Consider the following 24,807-nt stretch of genomic DNA (forward strand, 5'->3'; position numbering starts at 1 on the left):
TTAAACGATAGTCCCATTTAGAAGAAAGCAGGGGATGGACTGTACAGACTGCAGCACCCAATCAGGATAGAGTGCAGCTTAGATCCAGCCTCTGATAATATAATATAGAATTACATGCTTTTTAATGTCTTATGTTGAGTGGTTTTAGCTTTACAATATGTTTATCATAGCAGTATGTGTATGTGTGTATATATATATATTTTTTTTTTTTTTTTTAGGTCAGATTCTGCCAACAGTCAATATTAATGTGAGCTATTCCACATGGTGATGAACACCATCTGCTGTTCAGGCATCTAAACAGCATCTCTACACAGTTTCACCTAAAGATGTTAGTTTCATAACTTAGAAAAAGAAAAATATCCCGACTCAATATCAAACATGATTTTATTTACATAAATCTCTTTTTAAAACAAAGGCAAATGAACATCTTCCACCTTTTCAAAAGATTTTGGATCAATCAAGTGTGATCATCGAAGTCCTTCATAGCTGACCTGTCAAAAAAAAAAAAAAAGCACAGCTTTCTGATCCAATCATACACTTTCTTCTCTTCCACATGAAACATAATGCATTTCCTTGCAGCTTATTTCCTGCGAACAGCAATTAAAAGAGAAATGAACACGAGTCTGCAGTCAAACCCTTAAGACATTCAGGCTGTGGAAGTCTAAACAGTAAATACTTAAGAGTTGTGCTTGAAAGCTTTTAATACAAATTCACAATTAAGGTCTAGGGGAGGTGTACCTAATTTTCCAATACTTCATTTTGGTGCCAGTAGTTAAAATAATTTAGATCAGTTGAACATCTGCTGCTTTTTTTTTTCAGCTCAACAATACAACAAATATCACAGATCATACGAAGTGACAGCGTCTAGATTTACTACAATACAACATACAACCTGTCTGACTTTTCTGCAGCTCCTTCACATTTGGTTTTATTCAAGGCCTGGAAAGCTTTTTAATGTACTTTTCCAGTCCCATGGCAGACCCTGAGACTAGAAAAACACAGTTTGAGCCTTCGAACAGGTGCCAGGTCTCATCAGGGTTTGGTTTCCAGGTCAGTCAAATGAAAAAGTGCATTTACCGAATCACAAATAAAAACTATTGAAGGTTCTTGACTTCCTTGTGGAAAAATTCAAGCACCTTAAATCCCTTGTAGACAAAACAACCAGCACCTTTTTGCCAGTTATCTTACTGTCAGAATTAAAAGTTCATAATTTTACTCAGCTTTTTTTCTTCAAATGTGGCTTCTGTCCGACTCTTATCACACACGACTGGTCAGAAACAAGAATTTACCCAAAATTAACACTGAAAGAAATTTGGAGTGTAACATGAAAAAGAAAAAACAAAACATTTGAAAACAAATGTTTCTCTTATCCTAGAGGAGGAAGTGTGCACGTGTTTTTTTTGAGTACATGTACAATAACGTACACAATTGTCAGCAAGGTCACACAAGGGACCAGTAGTAAGTAATTATAGAGGTATATCAGAGATTACAGTAGCGAGTCACTTTTTTCTCTTTTTGAATCAGACATGCCTCTGTTTGAGTTGAAAAAAAAAAAACAAAACAAAACACTTCTTTCTCTGAACACGTTCACAAATATTCTGTTTGAATTCACTATCAGGTAAATGCTGAACGAGAAACCCAAGCTGTGATTGATCTGCAGGTCAGAGTTTTGGTTTAGTGAGAGAGAAAAAGTATGCGTTTCCTGTTGTGGATTCTGATCAGCGCAGCTCACTTCATAAAGGAGCTATAAACAAAAAGTCAGTGTTTGCTTTATTCTGACGATTTTCAGCATTTATCTGTAATCAGCCTTCTTACTTCAGATCTACTTTTTTTAACCTACAATAACTACAGTATTCCTATATGCTAACACATTATTTATACTGCTTATTACTGCAGTCCGAACCCAAAACCTCCTTGTGATGAGGCAAGATGGCCAACCACTGCTCACCATGCCGCCCTACAGTAATCCAACAGTAAACAAGCTATAGATCCAAAGCAAAGGGCTGGTTGACTGGGAGTTTAAATTGTGAACATTTTATAAAACAAAGTGAAGTCTGAAACTGACAGTAAATCTACAGCAGGTAAAACAGTGACTGGTGACTGTAGAGCAGAAATGTACAAACTCCCCAACTAATAAGAACGATCGCTTTGAAAGCAACAAAGTCCAAACAAATCAAAGTCCGTTTTCAATTCGTTTCCCCTCAAACTGAAATTCTGACCAGCAGATCGATCGGCGCTTGAGTTGGTCAAGTTGCTCCGCACTTTAGTCGTGAACAGATGAACACAGAGCTGCAGATTTCCCCTTTAATAAAAGCGGCGAGGGAAAATGAACTGCTTCTTTAAGACATTGTCTCAGCACATTGCATGTCGGCAGGCACGCACACACATACACGCGCACATAAACACACACATTTCAGGGCTGCACAAGTGACAGTGGTGGGACTGAAGGTGTTTGCGCCACCAAGGCAGATTTGTGTTATTTGTGCAGGAACAAGTTTCAGGTTTGAGGCGTTAGAGAAATTACCACATGGCCCAAAAAAAAAAAAAAAAAACTTCAGCATTGCCAATACTTTTGAGATAAAGTAAAAAAATGACTATGACTTTTTTGGTCTACATCATACAGCCCCAACAAACATACACTAATCCACTCAACACACGAGAGCAGCAGTTATTCTTTCCATGAGCCCTTTGAGAGTAAAACCCAAAATCATATGAAAAAAATGAAAAAGAAGCGAGAATGACATCCCTGACATTTTTTATAAACAAATTAAGATGCTAAAGTTGTTTATAATTCTCTTTAACTTAAATATAATAAAGATATGTATTTTTCCTTTAGATCCTCTCTGGTCAGTCCTCAGTGGAGTCAGTGTCATCATTGATATAGTCTTCTTCTATCGGCGTGCTGCCGTTCTGAGTCCCCCACTCGTCTTCGTCATACTCTATGCTGTCATTGTCCTCCAGCAGTTCGTTGTTGAGCCCCCCCGGCCCTCCAGCGGCCTGTGCGCCAACTGCCGGCCCATGGCAGGTCCATCAGCTGGCGGCTCTGCATGCAGGTCCCCTGGTGCTGGCGGGGCTGCAGCAGCAGCGGCGTCCTGCGGCACTGCGTAGCCTCCATTGTTGTTGGAGAAGGCTGCTCTGTCCCGGGTCTCCTCCTCCACATAAACTCTCTGGTGGCACATGGGGCACGTGTCCTGGATGTAGAGCCACTTCCTCAGGCATAGGGCGTGGAAATAATGGTGACAGGGCGTGATCCTGGCAGATGTGGTGAACTCCTGGTAACAGATGGCGCACACGTCCTCAATATCCCTCAGCTGGACTCCACGCATTTCGGGCAAGGAGTTGATTTTCTTGACAGCAGTGCGGCGGTTGATGAAGGTCTTCCAGCCGTTCTTGGCCTGCAGGTAAATGTTGAAGTAGGCGTGAAGACACATCATGCAGGCGCGGATCTTGCTGCCTGACTCAAACATCATGGTGTAGGCGCCATTTCCAAACATTATGACGCCAAACAGGAACTCTATGATGTTTCCTGTGGAGCGCACGTAGTAGACATAGTCGTCCAGCTTCTCCCACAGGACGTTGGAGAAGCCATCAGCCATGAAAAGGCCGTAGACCGTCAGTGACACCACCACCTGGTGGGGAGGAAGGGAATCAAATATAAGATAGATCAGAGCCACCTCCACAGGCTGGAGTGGAAGAAAGAAACAGATACCCACCACCTGGCAGCTGAAAGAGGGAAATGACAGAAAGATCTGCCGAAATGTTTAAATTTAAGACAAATTTCAGTCCCCACCTTCAGACAGAGCTCCACGCAGAAGGCGTGACGGCAAAGAGCCAGGTGTTGAGGGCATAGTGGTGCCAGAGGGCATAGCTGAGCGCCACGGGGAGCACGAAGAGTGCCAGGGACACCAGCAGGACGGGAAAATGGCGGCGAAAAGAGGAGACATGGGAGGCACTGAGGGACATCAGGACGGGGTCCGTCATGCCGTGGATGAAGTGGAGGATAGCAGTGAGCAGAAGGCACATGTTCCGGCTCAGACGGACCTTTGGATGGAAATGGGAGAGACACAGAGCGTTTATAAATCCAGGAACTCAGGAACTCATAGTAACTCAGAAAATAAGAATATATTTAATTTTTCTCCTATTTTATGGATAAAAACTCTGTAAATCAGAATGACTAAAGAAAGATTCAACACAGAAAGTTCCTCATGTGTTTGAGTTATTCTAGAGCTGATCTGAAGTTTGTATCTTTATCTGATCAGGAGTTTGGAGCAGTAATGACCTACCAGACGTTCCTCTGGGTCCAGGCTGCTGAGGCCGGTTTGCAGAGCCAGGATGAAGAACAGAACAGGAGCCACAAAGCCTAAACGCTTGTCCTCCTCCTCTGTTGAACCTGAGGAGCCCAGACAAGACAAAAACTGGACTGAAGGCAAATCCTTAGTTACTGCCTGGGGAAGGCAAGTTCTTTAGCATATGCAAGACACAAAACACACACAGCACAAATGTACCTATGAAGGCCAGGATGCTGAGGCCGAGGTAGTGTGCGACAGAGGAGATGACAGCACTCATTCCCAGCACAGTGAGCGTGGAGTCGCAGCCAGAGATGATCAGGTTACTCGTCAAATCCCAGAACACGTCCCAACTCAGCAGGTAACCCTGGAAACAGCATTATTAATACTCCTTCAGCCACAAAAAAAAAAAAAAACAACACAAGAGAACGCAGGACGTAATGCAATACAGGATATTGGTCCTTCCAAAATGAAAGTCTGCATGGAGTGAGCTGAGTCGCAATTAAAAAGAAAAAGAAAAGAGTGAGGATGAGAAGGATGCAGGACTGACTAACAATTTTTTAAATTCTGCATTAGTTTTTTATTTGTTATTTTTTGGACATTTGATGCTGCACTATATAGCGGGGAGTGCGTGTGAGTGATATGCAGCAAAGAGTCACACCAGCCAGGATTTGAAACATAGAAACACAGTGATGACCTCACCTGCGAGTCGGTGCTGCCGTCTACAGCTCCACCCGTGGCATCGCCACTCTCCCTCCTCACGGCCCGCACCACGTACACCAGGATCAGAGCCTGGGCGGTGACCCGGGTCAGCCAGAACACCCGCAGCACATCGGGGAACCTGATTCTTTTCCACGTGTCCTCTAGCAGAAGCTGCAGCCCGTAGATCCTGTACATGTGCCGCACGAGCAGGTAGACGTACCGACATGAGTAGTAGAACCACTTGAGCCTCATGCCAGGCACACGGCTGTGTTGAGGGCCAGCGCCAGGCCCGAGAACATTGCCACCAGCTGCCTGACGTCGGCCGGCAGCTCAATCATCAGCCCCCACAGAGGAATCATAATGTCCAGCACCACCAGTGCAGCAAACACTGACTGGAGGTTGAGCAGGAAAACGTAGCCCACACCAAACACAAGCTGCACCGCAGCCATGCCCAGCCACAGCGTTGGCCCGTTTCTGGGCAGTAAGCGGAAGCCCAGTGCTGCTTTGTAGTAGGCGCTGTAGAAATCAATGTGGGAAGTGGCGTAGTAGTTGATGAGGACCGCCGACATGCCGAGGAGAACAGCAAAGAAGAGGGTGTAGAACTTGAACAAGGCTTTCTGGGAGAGCAGCAGCACCACGCTGGAGATGAGAACGCCTGACACACAACAGATACACAACGCAGTCAGAAAGACCAACAATGAAATGAAGAAAATACAATGACTTGACTGTAGCTGGTCAGTTTGTGTGTTTTCAGGATGTGAGAATGAGCTCTCACTCACTCACGCAGAGCCTCAGCATCAACGTCTGTCCAAAACGCTGATGTGAAACAATGTTGCTTTTTGATTGTGAGTGTTAAGAGTTGATTCAATATATGGATTTAGCTTCATGATCATTTCAGTTTTTTATCACTTTTGGCTGCATTGTCGAAGACTTGTTTTCAGCTCGTCTACAATTAAACATGCCACTCCACTAGATTTATGTGCTGCTACTAAACTGATGAAAAAGTGGGTGGAAGGAGAAACCTTAGACCCGGCTGTTGGCTAGCCCACTTTATAAGGATCCTTATTTGGCCCTTTGCCTCTTGGAGCTCATGGCCAAGCGCAAGAGGACTGGCTGTTCAAAGGTCTACAGACTGTACAAACGGAGAGTTACGCAACCTGCTAGTTATTTATCTGTGTTCACTACACGCAGGAGAGAGGAGGGAGAAAGAATAAAGACAGCTGTGATAAACTCTGGTTCAGATGCAGATCACTTATTACAGGTTTGTGCATTATAAATGCAAACCAGACTTTGCATTTGACTTTTGTGTCTGCACATAATGACTCAATTGGAACATAGATGATAAAGTTCAAGTAAAATTGATAAAATGGTTCAACAAACAGGGAGTAAAATCTAAAACTGCTGTCACTGTAGTTTACTTTGTGTTATTTGTTTTAAGTTTATTGGAGGTGAACTGATCAGTTATTTCAACTGAATTAACCAGGGAAGTCTTTCAAAGACTGCACTGGTTTCTTTAGGTTTTTTAATAACTGCCTGCACAAAAAGTATAGTTAATCACACGAAGCTGTGCTGTGACAATGATTAATACAGAATTAAACGAAATGATCAGTAACTGTTCATTTAGTTTCCCAAATAAGCCGTTAAATGATAAAGAATAAGAAAAAGGGAAACTGGTCACTTGAGGAGTTTATCCGGCCTAAAATATTTCCTTCTGATTCCAAACTTTCACCTGAATAATGAAATTAACTCGGGGTTATACTTTTCTGGTCGATTGAGCGCCTTCAGCTCAGTTTCTCTCTGCACTTGGAGAGAGGACCGACAGGCTGCCCAAACGGAGGAGACCAACACTGGCCGGGTGTCTGTCAGGCCTCGGACCGGCTCCGTTCCGCTCTCACAGGCGACCTGCCGGCAGCTAAATCGGCTTAGGTGGGCCTGACAGGTGGCACCGGTCCCCAGCCAGCTAGCCGGCTAGCTGGCTTCCCAGCCCGGCTCTGCTCTGAACGGCTACCTGGCCCTGTAGGATACTCACCCATGACCCGGACCAGCACCTTGCCCATCGCCCCGGCCCATCCCGACCCGGGGTCGTAGTAAGAGTTAAAAATGGCGTCGATAATAAAGATACAAGGAACTCGCAGAGCCACATCCAGCACCGCCAAGGCCTGCTGGCCGATCCGGGCTTGTGTGGACGCCATGCAGCTTCGGTCGGGGGCCGCTACAGTCCTGCGGATCCCCGGTTATCCACGTAACATGTAAAAAAACGAAGCCCGGTGTGGCCTCCGGTCCTCGGTTTGGCTTCTCCGTGTCTGTTTATTTAACAGCCAGCCAACTGACACCGTCCGCCATGTCCGCCGAGCTCAACCTCCTGTTGCTTCTTCTTCTCCTTTCCTCCGTTAGCCGCCGCTCTCCTCTCTCCCCGGACGTCCCGGCTCCGGTCGTCTCCGTCCAGGGACCACAAAAACATCAGGAGCCCCGAAAACCGGCCATCCGCAGCCGCCTCCGTCGCTTCGGGAGCACGGCACAAGTTGATAGGTTGTTCCGACGTAACGCGACGTCACGGCCACGTCACAGGGTGCGGCTGATGACGTTCACGTTTCACCGAACACACTCACCCGTGTTGTTTTCCAAATATCACACTTGTTGTAATTTAATAAATACTTTATTAATTCTCTTGCATCTGCTTCAGTGTAGAAACAGAAATAATACAGGCAGAATGTAAACAGCATGAAAACTGTCAGATATGTAGTGATGACTCAATTAGCCACTGATAAAAAAAAAAAAAAAGAAAAGTTCTTTTTCTTATTGTAGAATCAGATAATTTAAGAAGTTGTTTGGCCTTTTACTGACCATCATTCATTCACGCAAACATTAAACATTAAAGAGCCTTAATCAGATTGGAAAGTGAGATATGGCCACATCAGATTTAATCAACTCGAGCTGAAGAAAACTTTGATGGTGTTGTTGTAGATGGTGTTGGCGAGCTCCAGCGGATCTTCCTCTCTCGCCGCTGCCATCACCTCCAGAACTTGTCTGCAACAGCGAAAAGTTATGGCAGTTAAGTCACCCACTTCACCAAACCTCCTGTCATGTCTCCTGTCAAGCCTTCCTGCCTCGGCTTTTCCCCGCCACCACTCACCTGCTCACCTGCTGAGTTTAACAACATGGAATAAATGTTTCCTGCATCACTCACATGATGTGACAGGGCTCATTCCTGTCTTTTAGACAATGCCCTTCCTCCCACTTCTTCTTTGTGGGAAATGTAGTTTTAATGTGTTTGGAGCCTGCATGGGTGTTTTTCACACCACACCATGGAGCATCTGGGAGGAAAAAGGCATTACGTCAGAAATAAATAGTGCAATGACAAAAATCACACACAAAATTTAAATGTTCCTCCACAGTGGCACGTTTAAATCTCGTTTTCACTGTCATATCAGAAACGTTTCTACTTCACGAGGTAAATGGCAAAGAAAATTCTGTAATGAAAAATTTTATTTAATCATACAGCAATCATAGTTATAAATTAACTCACCTGTTTCTATCATGAGTCTCTCAGTGGGAATGGACTTCATTGCTTCAATATTGGCCTCCGTTTTCAAAGAACTGAAAAGCAGAGATGCAGTGCAGGATGTAATGCTCTCTTCTGATTAACTCTCTGACTTTTTAAAATGAATCGATAAGATCTGTAGAATCTCCGAGAAGTTGTACATTGTATAAGTCACATCAAGATCCTTCTACCTAAGTGACCTTCAAACACAAATTTGTCTGAAAATTTCTTTTCTTCAAGTACAGGCTGGCTGAATCAAGTATTTTTCCTCCAGACCTTTGTCTTTTCTCCCCTGTCTCCAAAATCAACAATGCCCAGCAGTGAAATTTTGTGAATCTGTCACTAAATTCTGCTTTGATTCTCATCTCAGATCTGACGTGGCTCTGAGGCAGAGGTGGATCAGGTCAAACCCTCTCACCATCCATTTATTCCAATATAGAGGTCAAGGTCAATGAGGGCAGTGGCGTCCTCTGCAGTTCCATCAAACGAGTGCACCTGAAAGAGAAATGAAAACTTATCAGTTGAATCTGCATCTCTACAACATTAGTACTGAATCATTATAGATGGCAGCACAGGAAGTTACACAGACAATAAAACATGTAAATTCCCTTTTTGGAAACCAAAAGGTTCAAGATATTAAAAGTCTACGCTTTTTGCCAACTTTTGGTCTCTGGAGAACAATATAGATATCTCCTTACCACCCCTCCAACACATCGGTCTCGATTCTTCTTCATGATAGCTGTTGAAACGGAGACAAAGAGGCAGTATACAAAGGAAAATATCTCAGAGGTCTCAGCTGAATTACACCAAGTATTCACTCTACAATCCTACCAATGAAGTCCTGGTGGGAGTTTCTACAGTGGAGGAACATGGGAAGTTTGGTCTCCTCTGCCAGATCGAACTGCTTTTCAAAGTATCTGTGACAGATGAAGGAGACGAGATGAAAGAAGGTGGTTGGTGGATCTATAGTTACTTTTTCAGACTGAGACCATAAACTCATCAGGAAAATGTTTTCTGAGATAATATAGCAAGGGAGAATTAGGGCCTTTCCTATAGACTTCAATACACTCCGACTTCTTTTTACAACCGGTGGAGTCTTTACATAGCATGAAGGTTTATGACTTCACTTTCCAGACCCAGAGTCTAAATCTACTTGTATAGACAGTTAAACCTAATAAACTGTAAGCCAAAGCGGACCAACGTACTTGAGCTGAGTCTCTTTGGACAAAATTCCACCCTGTCAAGTCTGAAAGAGAAAAAAATCCACACCAAACATTATAACACAATCACACAATATACTCAAAGGAGCTTCACCAAAAACAAGCATGTGTCCTGTCTGTAATACAATTAAATTATTTTTTTTTTTTTACCTGAATGTAAGTTAAAGACATTTTGTTATGCTTAGAGTCTCTATGATGATTATCACAATTATTTTGGCTAATGAAAATGAATCTCATGCTTAAACAATAGACACACTTAGACGTTATTACTGTCTGAACTAAAGCAGAATGCATGACTAGAACCGGTACAGACCCAGTCCACATTCTCCGATGGCCACCACCTTCCCTCTGTTTGTGGCAGCCAGCTCCTTCAGCCCAGAGAAATACTGGGACTCTCCACTCTGCTCAAACTCACTGCAGCGGGTGGATGGCAGCGACGGTGCAGTAGAACTCGTCTGTGACAGAAGAGAAGCGTGAATAAATCCCCCAGAAATCATTTTGCTCCACCACATGGCTGTGCCCATGTCTGTACCTCTGGTCTCAGCTAGCTTGAGAGCCTCCTTGCTGTCTTCAAGGCTTCCTCCTGTGATCATAAACTGCAAAATCCATCAGATGTTACGTTTCAAAGACAGTTTGAAAGTCTTGTGTGGCCGCATCAGACACTTATCTCACCTTCTACACTCCAGCTTTGAGAGCTCTGTTAATGATCTGATCAAGTCGTCTGTTGGGAAAACACAACTGCTCCTCAGACAAACTTCACATCAACAGGACACAGAAGAAAACGCCACGAAGGAGTAAAACTCACCGTCGTGTTTCTGCTTCCCCCTGTAGAGGCCTTGAACATGGGGTCCGTCAGGTTCACCCCGATATCTGCAGAGGGAAAGACACTGTGATGTGCTGGAAACAACAATCTGATTGTAGTAAATATGTTCTTTGTGCAGCAGCATAAAGCTGATTCACATCACATTCCACTGACTCATCTGTCAAAGGCCACAGACCACTGAGTAACATCAGTTCAGCCTCGGTGCAGAGCAGTCACTTTAAACTCGTGTCTGTTAAATACATTTAGGTGCATCACATAAGAAAGTGCATCCAAAACAGGTTTATCCTGCAGAGATTAGTTTGTTCTGGTTCTGACAGTCTTCAGGAACTATTTCACAATCAGGGAACCAAAGACAGAAAATCTGGACTCTCTAATTGGTGGTCCTGCACATCTGCAAACATCTGTGACTGCTCTGTTTTCATGTTGACCAAGAGCTAGCCCGTTAGCCGCTAAGCTAACTGAACATGCAGCCTGTTTACAACAAACACAAACAGGAAATGAGTCCTGGACACCTCACACTTCCTTTCTGAGCCTTCTGGCCTTCAAACACGAGTGCCTTACCGATGAATTTGTGCTGAGCCATAACTGAGAGTCCACTGCTTCTAAACAGAGACACACATGCAGCTCTCATCAATCCCATAATGCTACAGTACCGTAAATACTGTAGCAGAGGGAACAACTAGTTTTAGCTCATTCTCCTTGTTGCAAACATGCCACTCAGGCTGGATGAGGTGAAGATTGGGGATTTTTCTGAAGGCCTCCAGAACTTCCTCTGAGTGTTATTTGTTTGAACGCTGCACCCAGTTTAACACCAATTCAGCAAATCTATCTGTCTGCATCTGTAGCGGGTCCTCCATCATCCATTCAATCAATCAATCAATCAATCAATCACTAATCCTGACAAAAGAGTCACCAAAATCTGTTTCTGTGATCTCATGATGTTTTAGTGTACACTAAACCTTTTTTTCTGTTTCATGAAGTCATTAAGTGTGTTAATCCATCCGAATATGATTAAAACAAGGGATTGTTTTGCCATGTTATCAACAGTCAAATAATCCGAAATGTTGTGAATTAATTTTTAATTAGAGATGAGTAATGAGCCAAAAAAAAAAAAAACATTTAATGAGGCGCTTTTTCTACGTGTTTTATGGCCGTGGCGTCTGGACGCCACCAATACCAGAATCCTCTGCGCGGCCCGGCCAGAAGGTGACAGCGGACGGTGAAAATGGCGTCCGCCTATCTCACCCACCAACAGAAAGTGTTACGGCTCTACAAGAAGTCACTGAGACACCTGGAGTCATGGTGCATCTTCAGGTGAGAGCAGCTCCAGTCTGAGCTCGACTTCAAACACAAAACAGTTTAAATAAAGACACAAATAAAACAAAATAAAAACAAGTTGTCTGCTCGCAGCTAAGCTAAGAGCTATGCTATCCGCTAGCCAGGTCAGTTATTTCTAAAGTCAGGCTGTCCGGCTGCTAAGCATCTATTTAACGTTGATAATCTAATTAAATGGAAAAGTGAATCTCGTTCCTGTGCTGCGATGTCAACTTAGTTGGTGTTATATTTAATCAAAGGCGCGTTGTTCATGCTAAAGCTCGTAAGTAAGCTAATAATCTAAATACGGCTGAATATAAACCGGAGTCAGCACACGGGTTGGTCAATGCCACTGAGTTATCTGTGAGAAAACCTCATACTCTTACACATATTATTCATCCGTGATGAGGCAGCCGTCTGTGTTGTCGAATCTTCTAACTGTTATGTCAAAAGTTTGCTGGGACAAGATAATGATGCCACATCAACGGGAGATCTCAGGTACTTCTAATATATGTTAGATAATGTTTCAATATTTAAAATAAAATACAGTTACACGGAAGAAACTGTTAAATCCCGAATCCTCTCTGATATGTGAGCTATGTGAGATGTCCTGCTGCAGAATGAATTGTGGACCAGTCAGCCTCCATCAACCTGACGAAGCAGTGTGATGAATAAGGATCTAATGCTGCCATCACGTTTTGTTTCAGCAGTTTCTTATACTTATCTGCTTATGGTTGTTTCTCTCTGTTGTCTTCTTTTGTTTCCACTGCAGAGACAAGTACCGGTTCTATGCCTGCATGCTGCGGGCTCGCTTCGATGAGAATAAGAATGAGAAGGACATGGTGAAGGCCACCATGATGCTGAAGGCGGGAGAGGAGGAGTTCTGGACAAACCAGCATCCCCAGCCCTACATCTTCCCTGACTCCCCGGAGGAAACTCGTACGAGAGATACGAGTGCTACAAGGTGAGGCAGAGCTTCTTTGTAGTGGAGCACAAGTATTTTATAAAGTGGTTTTTAGAAATGAGCTCTGTCCTGCTCCTGCAGATCCCAGAGTGGGTGCTGGACTACTGGCACCCCTCAGAGAAGGCCATGTACCCTGACTATTTCTCCAAGAGGGAGCAGTGGAAGAAACTGAGAATGGAGAGCTGGGACAAAGAGGTGGGCTACACAACGGTGAAAGTGATTACCGTAATTTCCGGACTATAAGGCGCAACTTTTTTTCACACACTTTGTACCCTATAACTTAAAAAGCTATGTGGCCAATTTATGGATTTTTACGGGTAACAAGATTCATGCTGCTAATACATTTAGCGCCATATCAGACTCAACAGGTCACAGAGGACCAATGAAATTGTTCGAATTAAATTAAACGCACCCACACTAAATTCTTCAGATCAGTCATTTATTTTGCGCTTCATACACACACCCTTATGGAAACACATAAAGCAAGCTTTCAAGTTAAAGGCGATCAATCTGGTGAAAAGGCAAAACCTTTCTGTGTAACTTATTTCCTGCCATATTTCCGACACCTGCGGTTTATAAGCCAGTGAGGCCTACATATGTAGAAAACGGTTTTTCTCTTTAAAGTTAGCGAGTGTGGCTTGTATTCAGGTGCGCTCTATAGTCCGGAAGTTACAGTATATATATCACCTGCTAGGACTACAAAATTAAACCAAATCACAAGAGTAGGAGAGAGACACAAGTGTTACATGATTAAAATTTTGTAAAAAAATTACTGGAATAAACGAGTTTAATAAAGTCACAGTTAAAGCGCCTTCAAATATCAAAATTCTAGTCAGACAGTTCACCCTTTCCTCCAGTCGTAAAGGTTTCAGCTCTATCAGAGAAAACCACCAGGGGGCAGAATATTTCAGCCAACTGAACTCTGACAGGTTCTTGTCTTCTCTGGATGTTGAAACAAAAACAACAGGCCATGCTAACTTTATTTTAAAAAATTTTATTATTAATTTAATTAATTAATGTCTGTTTAAGTTTGAGGGGAAAAAAGACTTAAAATTAAATTTAATTTGGGATACATGTGTGTCTGTCTTCTTCAAGGTTGCCCAGCTGCAGGCTGAAACTCCAGCTGGGGGCCCCAAGTCCGAGGCCCTCCCTCCTGCCCGTAAGGAGGGCGATCTCCCCCCTCTGTGGTGGCAGTTTGTCTCCCGCCCCCGGGAGCGTCCCATGTAAATCTCTTCCCCTGGAGTCTGAAGAAAAACCACAAAGACCACAGCAGAAGCATGGAGACCATCTGACCTCATGATGAATCAATTACCACTCGTGCTGTCAGTCGTTTGAGAGGAAACAACCTGCTGGACTCCGCAGTGGTTCTTCAGTAGTCTGTTTTTGGAGGTTGCTGACTTTCAGAAATCCTATAGATTCATCACATAAAACCTTTAACTGTTCCAATAAATGTGTCATTAAATCTCAGTTCTTGTGTACCATAGTCGATGCTCCAGTGTGATGATTATCAGTTTGTTTTTTTTAACAGCAGCTCACCAGCAGATTGTCTCCAGCTGAAGCTCTGGATGAACCCACAGACTGCTGGATGTAGCCCCTCAGTCTGACCATCAGGAGGTCACAGTTTCTTAGTTCTGGACCCTTTTAAGAGGTGTCTGAGAACACATTTGGTATTCTGGAGGATATTTCTAGAGGCTCTGGAGTGGTGAGAAGACTCCATCACTATGGAGAGAGGTGTGGCCTGAAGCTGCGCGGCCGTATCATCATGACGACGGCCTTCAGAGAGTAGAAGTCCGAGTCCTTCCAGGAGAACCAGACGATGCCGTCTGGTCCCAGCAGATTCTGAGCCCTCAGAGAGTAATGCCCCCCCTGGTGGAAAGAAATGGCATTTCTACATGAACTTATAAAGTTCCCACCTAGTAATTCCAGGCCTGTCTCAATAAGAACACTGAACACTCTGTATTCTTGAGCCTGACCTTGTAGTAGACGCCATTGAGGTTCGAGTAGAAACACTGATGAAACCACCAGCCAGAGTGGCTGATCTCGGCACAGATGTTGCCTGTGTCCGGTGTGCTGAAACTCTGCTGGTTGTGATACCAGCTGAAAGAGTCCTCCACTGTCCCACTGAAACCAGACACATGGAGTCGGTACTGATTCTCTTCATCATCGATCCTGCAGCCGGAGGAAACGGGTACCTTCATCAAAACCAGCCATCCTCACTGAAAACCTTACAATGAGCATTACAACATTTACATTTTATTATGTTTGATCTGTTAAATAAGTTGGTTCCTGATTCTAAACTAACTTTTCAAACTGGGATGAATTCTGCTCCAGAGCTGAACAGCTTCAGTTGGTTAGAATGAATGTCCAGGGAAGATTTTCTGAGAAACTGACTTCAGCGTTGAAAAATGGACTGAAAACTGTTTATGAATCATACTGTATGATTTTTTGTGCTTTTTGCATAATTTGTCTGAAACATGCAAAAAAAAACAAACAAAACAACTGGACAAAAATAAGAAGAAAGAGTCCAATAATTTCCAATAATTCTCATATGGGATCTAAAATATAGCTTGACACCAAAGCAGCTCTGCTCTCATTACAGCAGATCACGGTTAAATCCATAAATGACTTTTTGGCTCTGTAAAGACTTTATTTATTTTATCTCTCATATTGGCAAAAGACAGCATTTCATCTACCTGAAGCTGTGGTAGTGGGCGTGTCTGTGGGTGTGGCTCCAGTCCTGCAGGTCTATGCGGAGGCTGTACTGGCCCTGACTGGACAGCAGATGGAGCTGTCGGTTGCCCAGCCAATGTTCTCCACGTGGTTCACCAAAGCCGTCGCGGTACTCCGACCAGCCACGGTTAAAACTCACCGAGCCGTCACGGCGCCGCTGAACCACCGTCCAACCCCCACCTGATGGAGAAATATGTTTCAAACTGTGGCATCTGGGAAAGGTCATTTTCCCATAGGCTTCAATCCACTCTGACTTCTTTTTACAACCAGTGTAGTCTCACACGCAAGTATACTGTGTAATCTGTGTTTGCATGCAGGATGTGTCTCACCTTCTGTCTCCATGTCACAGTAAACGGGCTGGGGGGCGCCGGGCGACAGGACTACGGCGTAAACGCCAGAGCGACGCACACCATTGTGATACAGAGACGCACAGTCTGAAGGACAGAAAGACAGGTGGCGTCCATCTGAGGGAGACGGACAGAGAGACACAGCGTCGTCAGCACTCCAAATCCCACAGCTGCTGCTCTGATGGAATCAGGAGCTCCAACAAATCCCTGCTCCTAAATACTGTAATATTTAAGATCAGGACTTTAAACCAGCAGACACAGAAAAAAACTGCTTTCATCTCCAGACTGAGTTTCCTGCAACATTTAAACACAACAGATAAGGAACCACATTAGAACGATTCGCTTCTAACAGCTGGACTTCACCTTGAAAAGTCAATAATGAGTCGAACTATTTCAGGATTCATCAGGATATCTGCTGACCGACTGAACACAGCCGGCCTCTCTTCCAACATATTCTGCAGTAACACAAATACGGACACAATCCAAACAACAGTGGACAGTTTGTGACATGTAAAAAATTAAACTGGTGGCTGCTTTTGAAATAAAAAAAATGAATCCATCAGTTTTTCTTGTGTCAAAATGTTTCATGAGCTGTGAGGCAACATACGACTCACCGCTGTGTTTGTTGCATCAGTACCTGGTGGCAGTGAGTCTCGCAGGCCGAGCGGCGGCGCTGTACTGATGATGTTGACCGTGCAGCTCGCCTCATGGCTCATGCGCTGCACAACGGCAGTCAGGTTGCGGAGCTGAAACTGCAGCTCGTGCAGAAGCGCTGCATGGACGTGGAGAAGCGCGTCGGCCTCTGCGTGACGCAACTTCAGGGAAGGCAACCGTTGCTCAAAGGTCATGTTGAAACTTGACCTTTCTTCACCCTGAGAGGAAGAAAGAGAGGCGTTAGCAAAGTGTGAATCTGCAGCTAGTGTTTGATGGTTCTCTTGAAAAAGAACATCAAGAGGAAAGAGAAATATCACACTTAAAATCAGTTTCCAAACTTATTTGAAAACACAAAAATACACGTACGAAGTCAACTTGGCTTCACTCAATTTATAGTAACACAAGTGAAATTCATGTCATTCTACTTTTAAAGCCGACCTGGACCGTTCCATTTCCTGAAAACACAGATCTCTCAATAATTCAATCAAACTGGTGACTCCATGAACTCGGCTTGGCTCCACACTAAGGTTATCCAGTGGCATTAGCGATGGCGTGTTGGACAAACACAGGAAGTTTCTCAGCCCCTCCCCCCCTCCCAGGTGCACATAATGGGGATGGTAATAATCAGAAAACGTTACTGCCTCGTTTGTGTGTTAAATTAAACTAACCACAGGACATTAGTCTGCGGTGGAGTTCCCATCCCGTAATCTGAAGTCAGGCTGTAGTAGATATCTGATATTTATTTGGACCAGCCTGGAGACTCAGAAACAAGCTCAGTGGGTCAGGCAGACTGGGTGCAGGTACCTATGCAGCTAATCCTGTTAGCATTCAGGGTTAAGGAGGGTTTATGTGGTGTGAAGACAGATTTCTAAATTCAGGCAGCTAACGTCCTCGTCTCTCTTTGTTTATCTCTTTATGTCCACCCTCAGAGTTTTGTCCATTGTGTCTTCGGAAAGATGATCCCTCTACCTGGATCTCCAGGGCTTTGACTTGACGCCGGTGGTTCCTCAGTTCCTCCTGCAGCTCCGACATAGTCTCCCTCAAGTCCTCCAGCTGCTCTTTCCTCAGCTGGTTCTCGTGCAGCCAATAGGACACGTCGTCTGTGCAGCGGAACATATCTGGGCAGCGTTTGTGCGATGTTCCAATGGGGGGCAGCGTTGCTGTCAGTCGGCACCACCGTTGGATGTCAGCTGGCTGCTGTATTCGCCACACTGTGCAAGCGACGGGCCTGTAGTCCGGTTGGTTGTCCGGTTAGCGCCGGCATCGACACCAGTGTTGCTGCCACGCATCACTGATGGGGCGTCTGGGAAAAGTTCTGAATATGTCTCCAACAAGGAGTTAGGAGGATGCCAGTCAGCGTCCTCATAGTCGTCCTTGTTTATATCCAGTATGTCCCAGTTTGTCTCAATATCTGAGTCGGGGACATCCCGGCTTATTTGGGTGTTTAGGTCCAGAACATCTGCAGCTGTCTCTCCGAGGGAGTCGGGACGTACGTCCTCGTCATGGCCGACATCTGGATGTTCATCAGAGGCCACAAAGTCACCAGCGAGTGACTGGAAACAGCAGCCAGTCAGAAGGACAGACGTCAGTAACACAGATCGCCACTTCATCCTTAACAGTGAACAAATGGTCCGCTCTGGTCGTTGTGGACTTTCATTGGAGTGAAGTCGTCTGTAGACGGGTCAACATCAGCATGACGAGGTCCACACTTCTTCCAGCGTCTTCTTCTTCCAACTCCTCAACAGACAACGAAGCCGAGACACTGAAACAATCAAACTCCTGTTGTGGTTCTCACTTAACATGATTTTCATATTTCAGATGAGACTAAGTCCACATGTGAGCCACATTGATCCCCAGCTCGTGCTTATACGTCCCAGTGTCCCATTGGAAAAGCATCAGGATGGTCACTGTGTGTGTCATCTCTCCCAGTAATCCTTTAATGGGATTGGCAGCCATTGTTCTGCGATATAATGCATCACATAGAACAGGATTAAAGTAATGTGAGCGACATCAGGGACAGAATGACAGACAGCAGGGCAGCTGTCTGCCATGGTCACACTTCTCCTCACCAATTCCCCCCTGACTGGGTCCAGTCCGTCAGTCAGAGCAGTTCTGTGGTTATTCACCATCTTCATCATCAGGGTCAGGTGTGTGTGAACATACGAGGAATTTGACTCCGGTGTTTCTATCGTGGACACGCTAAAGGAAAGACAAAAGACGTATACATCTGTTAGCAGCTTCAGAAAAATCCAACTTGATCTGTGAACGGCTGCAGCTTCATGTTGACCCGACAGCTGAGTCTCAGATTTCAGAAAATGTCAAACATTTTCTTGAAGTGGGAGAGTTTGGTAAAGAAGCTAATCCCCTCCAGAGCTGCCATCGGTCACGCTGAGGGCTCGGACAATGACAGCAGCTGACAGCGGCTGTAACTGTACACTCCGAGCCGCAGGCCTGAATCCCTTCTTCCCGTCTGTGACACCATGGCAGTTCGCTGTTAATCTACCTGACATTTCACACTCACACACCGCCTGCTGTTACACAACCTTTTCTCTCACTCTTCAGTACCACACAATGAAAGTCAAATTACTGTGTCTTGTTGTCCTCAGAGTGTAAAAACTTTGAAAATGTGGAAGATGGTTTTTGTGGAGACCAACTCACCTGCCTGGACGTTCCATTGGAACGTCCTGGTACAAAGTGACTAATCTGCATTGACCCGAACCACACTGGGTGCCATCATCTGTCCTGAGAGCGTCAGCAGGAGCATTTGGATGCTGGAGAGAAGGATGTGAAGGAAGAACACGGAGGTTGACCTTCAAATCCAATGACTGATCATAAAAAGCACCAAATAATCTATAGACGTAGAAAAACTACTTTTCTTTATTTTCACTTTGATTTTCTCCACAGTGAAGTCTGTGGCCTCACAGTGATGGAGGGGGGAGGTGAGGATGGAGAGGATTTGGTGGGAGGGGGGAGGATGCCCATGTCCATGCAGCATTGTGTGTTTACAATTGTGAACAAGATAGGGGAGATGTCAGGTAATGACGTCTTTGCAGGTGTGTGTGTGCGCATCCTCGGCTGATATAAAACCAGCCAGTCCTTTGGAGGGATAACATTGGAGGGGAACAACTTTGTCCAGCAGTTGAACGACAAAGAAAACATCAGAGGGAGAGACGGGACTGTGTGGTGAGGTTCTTCATTATTTCTTCCAACAAAAAAAGTTTTCATTTTGTGCTTGTAAAAAAACCCCAAAACACTTTCTTCAATTTAATGATGCTTATGATGAAAAAAATAAGTAAATGAGCCAAACAGCTGAATACAACTATATGACATTTTAAGAATAAAAATATTTAGTGAATAAAAAAGTGAGACTTGAACCAAACTAATGTTGATAATAGTTGGAGGCAGAACTGTGACTTTGCTGTTAATGAAAATTCTGGTTCTTAAAGTTCATCTATCTGTTTATATTTTATGATTATTATCATTAGTTGTGGTTTGAATATGAACCAATTCATTTCCAAACTGTTAAATTAGCGCTGACCCTGATCCGCGTTGAGAGGATTTTATTTTGAAACTCTGCTGAAGATCACAGGTATTAAAATGCTTAGCATGACCAGAATGTGTTCCTGTCTCTGATTGGTCAGCACGACAATGTCTCCTGTATGCCTATTGGTGGCTGTTTTGTTGGTGGGCGTGGCCAGGGGAGCTGTCGATCAGTGCTTGGAGCATCTAAGCTGCCAGGAGGTCAATGATGACAACATGATGGTAACACATACACACACAAAGAAAGGTGTCTTCATTATTAGTTCTGTCCAAAAATGAAAAGCCAAATCAAACGCTGGATGGTCACGTTTTAAACACGAGCTTCAGCCGTTGGAGGACATCATCTACAGAAACCTGAAATCCGTCCACTGTGAAACCGACTTCCGTGACTACCTGATGAACCGTTGTCATCCTCCATCTCTGATATGTTCACAAATTCTGAGCTGGCTTTTCATCTTTAATGAGCAGAACTCCTGATCAGATAAAGATAGACACTTCAGATCAGCTCTAGAACGACCCAAACACAAGAGAGGAAGGAAACATTTCATTTTGTATCACATTTTCTCAGCTCGTATCTTCGATCACAGTTGGAGTTACTGATATAAATGGCTGAGGTCATGACATTTTTCAAAATGATAAATGGATCTGGAAAAATACAGACAGATATGGTCAAGAGGTCAAAAGCCTTAATGCGGTTCTTCCTCAGACATCCGAATCTGGTTCACATAGTAAATTATGCTGCTAAGAAAAAAAAAGGAAGTGCTTATTTTAACACTTTATGTGGACTAACAGCCGACATCCGTCTTTTCCAGCTCCAGTGTCTCCAGCTGTGTCAGTCTGACTCCACTGAGATACCGCTGATCCCGGGTGAAGGTCATCTGCAGCCTCCCATCCTGTCAGACTCCGGGTCTCCACCTTCCCCCTCTCTTTCAGCGTCCTCCTCTCCTCAGGCCAAGCGCTCCTACTCCATGGAGCACTTCCGCTGGGGGAAACCTGTTGGGCGGAAGCGCCGCCCCATCAAACTCTACACCTCAAACAGTGCAGAAGAGGAGTCAGCCGAGGTTTTCCCCGCGGAGGTGATGAGGAGGGACACGGAGCAGAGGGCCAACACGCTGGAGGACCAGCTCCGTGATGTCCAGGAGAAAAAGGACAGTGTGTACAAGATGAAGCACTTCCGCTGGAGCGGCCCATTGCCCGGCAAGCACCACGCCAAGAGCAGGGACGGAGCCAGCCAGACACTGCCACTCATGCTGTTCAGCAGCAACAAAGACGGACAGGAGGGGAAGACAGAGCAGTAAGGAGGACAGCAAGGGAGGAGACGGAGAGAAGACCAGATACTGCACCTTTATCCGAACAGTCCTCCAAAATACGCACTCAATATGTATTAATACTCCACTAATTAGATTTTCCTTTTATATCCTGATGGGAAACGGCCATGATTACAGTGACAGTGACAATAAAACATTTTGCAGCAGAAACTGAGGACATTTTTCCATGTTAATTGATTCCAAGTTGAGGTTGTCAGATGTCTTGTCTTGTCCAGCCAATAAGCCAAAAACTCAGTCTCTTTTTCCTTGAAAATCATTCTAATCCATTCAACTGTAACCTACACAGCTCATCAAAGCAGACATGTTGGTGGCCCAGGCTGCTTTCTCGCTCCTTTCCTCGTGCTAACAGGACTCTGATGCTGTTAGCGCCTCGATAGAACAATAAAAACATCAAAAAAATATATATATGCTCATGCTTCAGTTGCATTAAGAGTATTAGTGTTAAAGCAGCAGTAGGACAAAAAGAAAGCATCATTAACTTTGCTGGCAGTAATTTGGACTTTCTTTAACCTGCTTCACGTCCGCTGAGGTTCATGATGAAATGGTTAAATTCGAGCGACGTGGGCGCACAGCGGTTAGAGATTGGCCTCGATGTTTCTTTTTTGACCAACTGTCACGACAACACCACCAACATGAAGAGCAAACATCTCATGTAGCAAAATGATGAGTCCACAAGGGGGCAGCACTAGCTTACAACAAAACAGAGTGACAAAGACAACAACAGTTTTAATCCCTGTGTGTGTCTGTGATTAGTGTCTTTGGTAGTTACACAGAGACACCTTATCCTGCGGCAACATAAGGCTGAACACATGGCAGCAGGCACTGAATATTATGAAAAACTTGTTGAATTTAAATGACAGAATAGTTGCATGTATTTCCAAATATTACATAAAATATGAATTTTGCAAAATCAAGGAAATGAGTTTCATTCTTTATTTTCTTCTTGGCTTAGAATTTAAACTCCTCGTCTTGTGGCTGAAACGGGGACTCTGTTTCTTTCGCTCTGAATTCTCAGTGACCTGTGCAGGTGCACATCACTCATTCTGAGCATTCAGCTCATTTGTTTCCCGCCTCCTCACCCCTCTGTGAAGTTTCATCAAGTCATTTTACATTTTTCCTTTAAATATTACGCATTCTTGTCCAGATAGAATTTTGTTGCAATCCAGATTTTGTTCCACTTGGTGACTGCTGTTCAACAGGATATAATGTCTCATAATGACTAATATGACCAGGATAACATGATCAAATCTGCGTTTCATTAGAAAGGCAGAGCTTCATGCTGAGAACGAAGAAAACAAGGCTGAGGGACTGCTGGACCTCCTGCAGAGAGAAAGAGACAGAGATGAAGAAGGTTTTTGAGCACACGAACTTCCTCCTGCGATCTTCACTTCCCTCTCTGAGCTCAGTAACCATGGCAACCGACAGGCATCACTGCAACACCACGACAGAAGGTTTCATTAGTAAAGAGATTTAAATGGCAAAATCAAGTATTTACAAAAATGAAAAATCTCACAACATAAATGAAACAAAAAATGTGAGCAAAAGTAAAAAAAAAAGTGAATTTACAAAAAGAATCTCAGAGAAAACGGTTCAACTTCACACACAGACACACACACACACACACACACACACACACTTCATATTATTTCCCTCCTTCCATCTCTTTGGAAATTCATCTCCATCAGGCCTCATTAATCCAACTCATCATAAAATCAGCCTGTTTGCTGATGACTCCCTGTTATATATCACAGAATCCTCGTCTCCTCTTCATCAATAGATTCATCAGATCAGAGGTTAAAGCTGGATTTCTGCTTTCTTCCTCCTGTCCTGTTTGTTAAAATCCACATTTTGATAAAGTCAGATCAATAAGTTAAATTCGCTATCTAATCATCTCATCAGTCTGGACGGCATCACTTTGTCTTCCAGCTCCACTGTAAGAAACCTTGGAGTAACCTTTGACCAGGACATGTCCTTTGTCCCTCACATAAAACAAGTTAGTCGGGCAGCTTTCTTCCACCTGAGAAACATGAGGAAAATCAGAAACATCCTTTCTCAGGATGATGCAGAAAAACTAGTCCATGTATTTGTAACTTCTAGGCTGGACTACTGTAACTCATTACTATCTGGATGTCCAAACAAATCTCTGAAACGCCTTCAGTTAATTCAGAACGCGGCTGCACGAATATTAACAGGAACTAGGAAAACAGATCATATCTCTCCTGTTAGCTGCTCTTCATTGGCTGCCAGTAAAATATAGAGTAGAATTCAAAATCCTTCTTTTAACGTATAAAGCTCTTAATGGCCAAACTCCATCATATCTCAGAGAGCTCATAGTTCCTTACTGTCCTAGCAGGCCACTCCGCTCTCTAGATGGAGGTTTACTTGTGGTTCCTAGAGTCTCCAAGAGTAAATCTGGAGGCAGATGGTTCAGTTATCAGGCTCCTCTTCTATGGAACCAACTCCCAGCATCGGTCCGGGGGGCGGACTCTTTAGTAACTTTCAGGACCAGGCTTAAAACTTTCCTGTATGACAGAGCTGATAGTTAAAAAGTTAAAGTCCTCTACTCTTTAGCTATGCTGCTGTAGGCCTAGGCTGCTGGGGGAAGGACTGAGCTTCTCTCTCTCTCTTTCTCTTTCTCTTACATGCCCTGACAATGTTTCCTGAAATCTCTGTCTCTCCCAGGTCCTCGAATTAAACCAAGTTCTTCTAATCATTGAAAAAGAGGAAAACTGGTGAGTGAAGCTAAAATATTCAACACTCTTTATTCAAGCCGTCATAACAGTGTGTCAGTCAGTAACACTGTCAGTAACACAGGAGTCCCTGTTGGAGTCATCAGCTCATTTCCATAGAGACACTTTGCATCAGCAGCACCATGCTCCAGTGCTCTGGGAGACTTTATAGTCCTGACAGTTGAAGACTGGAGGACTGACAGCTTTTCCTTCATCACAACACAACACACATGAAAAACATGACTCTGATCTCCGTCCTCATCTGGACTCTCCTCTGCTGCTGCTTCACAGGTAAAGTCCAGAGAATCAAACTCCTCTATGAACATCCGTCCCTCTGAAATGAAGCCCACAAAACCAGGTTTCTGTCTCTGTGTCCTCAGAGTCCAGAGGACAGGTCACAGTGACTCAGCCTGGAGCACTGAGCTCTGCTGTGGGAGGCTCCGCCAGGATCACCTGTAGGACCAGTCAGGATGTTTATGGCTCAGACCGTTTATCTTGGTACCAACAGAGAGATGGAGAAAAACCTAAACTCCTTATTTACTTTGCTTCCACTCGAGCATCAGGGATTCCAGAACGTTTTACAGGAAGTGGATCAAACTCTGACTTCACTCTGACCATCAGTGGAGTCC

At 44.3% G+C, this 24,807-nt stretch overlaps 1 protein-coding gene and 4 pseudogenes across 1 annotated transcript; 2 read left to right on the forward strand and 3 right to left on the reverse strand.

Annotated features, from left to right (window-relative positions):
• Nucleotides 1-2,831: 2,831 nt before the first annotated feature.
• On the reverse strand, nt 2,832-7,396 carry LOC115051491 (E3 ubiquitin-protein ligase RNF139-like; annotated as a pseudogene).
• Nucleotides 7,397-7,762: 366 nt separating this feature from the next.
• On the reverse strand, nt 7,763-11,155 carry LOC115051087 (putative deoxyribonuclease TATDN1; annotated as a pseudogene).
• A 613-nt stretch (nt 11,156-11,768) lies between these two features.
• Nucleotides 11,769-14,333, forward strand: LOC115051039 (NADH dehydrogenase [ubiquinone] 1 beta subcomplex subunit 9-like; annotated as a pseudogene).
• Nucleotides 14,334-14,569: 236 nt separating this feature from the next.
• On the reverse strand, nt 14,570-19,563 carry LOC115051376 (angiopoietin-2-like; annotated as a pseudogene).
• Nucleotides 19,564-20,229: 666 nt separating this feature from the next.
• Nucleotides 20,230-21,419, forward strand: LOC115051377 (pro-opiomelanocortin-like). The gene is made up of 2 exons (XM_029514778.1): nt 20,230-20,343; nt 20,934-21,419. Exons 1-2 carry the CDS (start codon nt 20,230-20,232, stop codon nt 21,417-21,419), a joined length of 600 nt encoding a protein of 199 aa, XP_029370638.1.
• Nucleotides 21,420-24,807: the final 3,388 nt, after the last annotated feature.

This window comes from Echeneis naucrates, chromosome 11, assembly GCF_900963305.1.
Source record: "Echeneis naucrates chromosome 11, fEcheNa1.1, whole genome shotgun sequence".
Lineage (NCBI taxonomy): Eukaryota > Metazoa > Chordata > Actinopteri > Carangiformes > Echeneidae > Echeneis > Echeneis naucrates.

What these genes read in the sequence shown, in the direction of transcription:
- LOC115051377 (XM_029514778.1), top strand. Translation starts at nt 20,230, where the DNA reads ATGTCTCCTGTATGCCTATTGGTGGCTGTTTTGTTGGTGGGCGTGGCC. An exon ending in TCAATGATGACAACATGATG is followed by an intron (nt 20,344 to 20,933) that starts GTAACACATACA and finishes CGTCTTTTCCAG; the next exon opens with CTCCAGTGTCTCCAGCTGTG.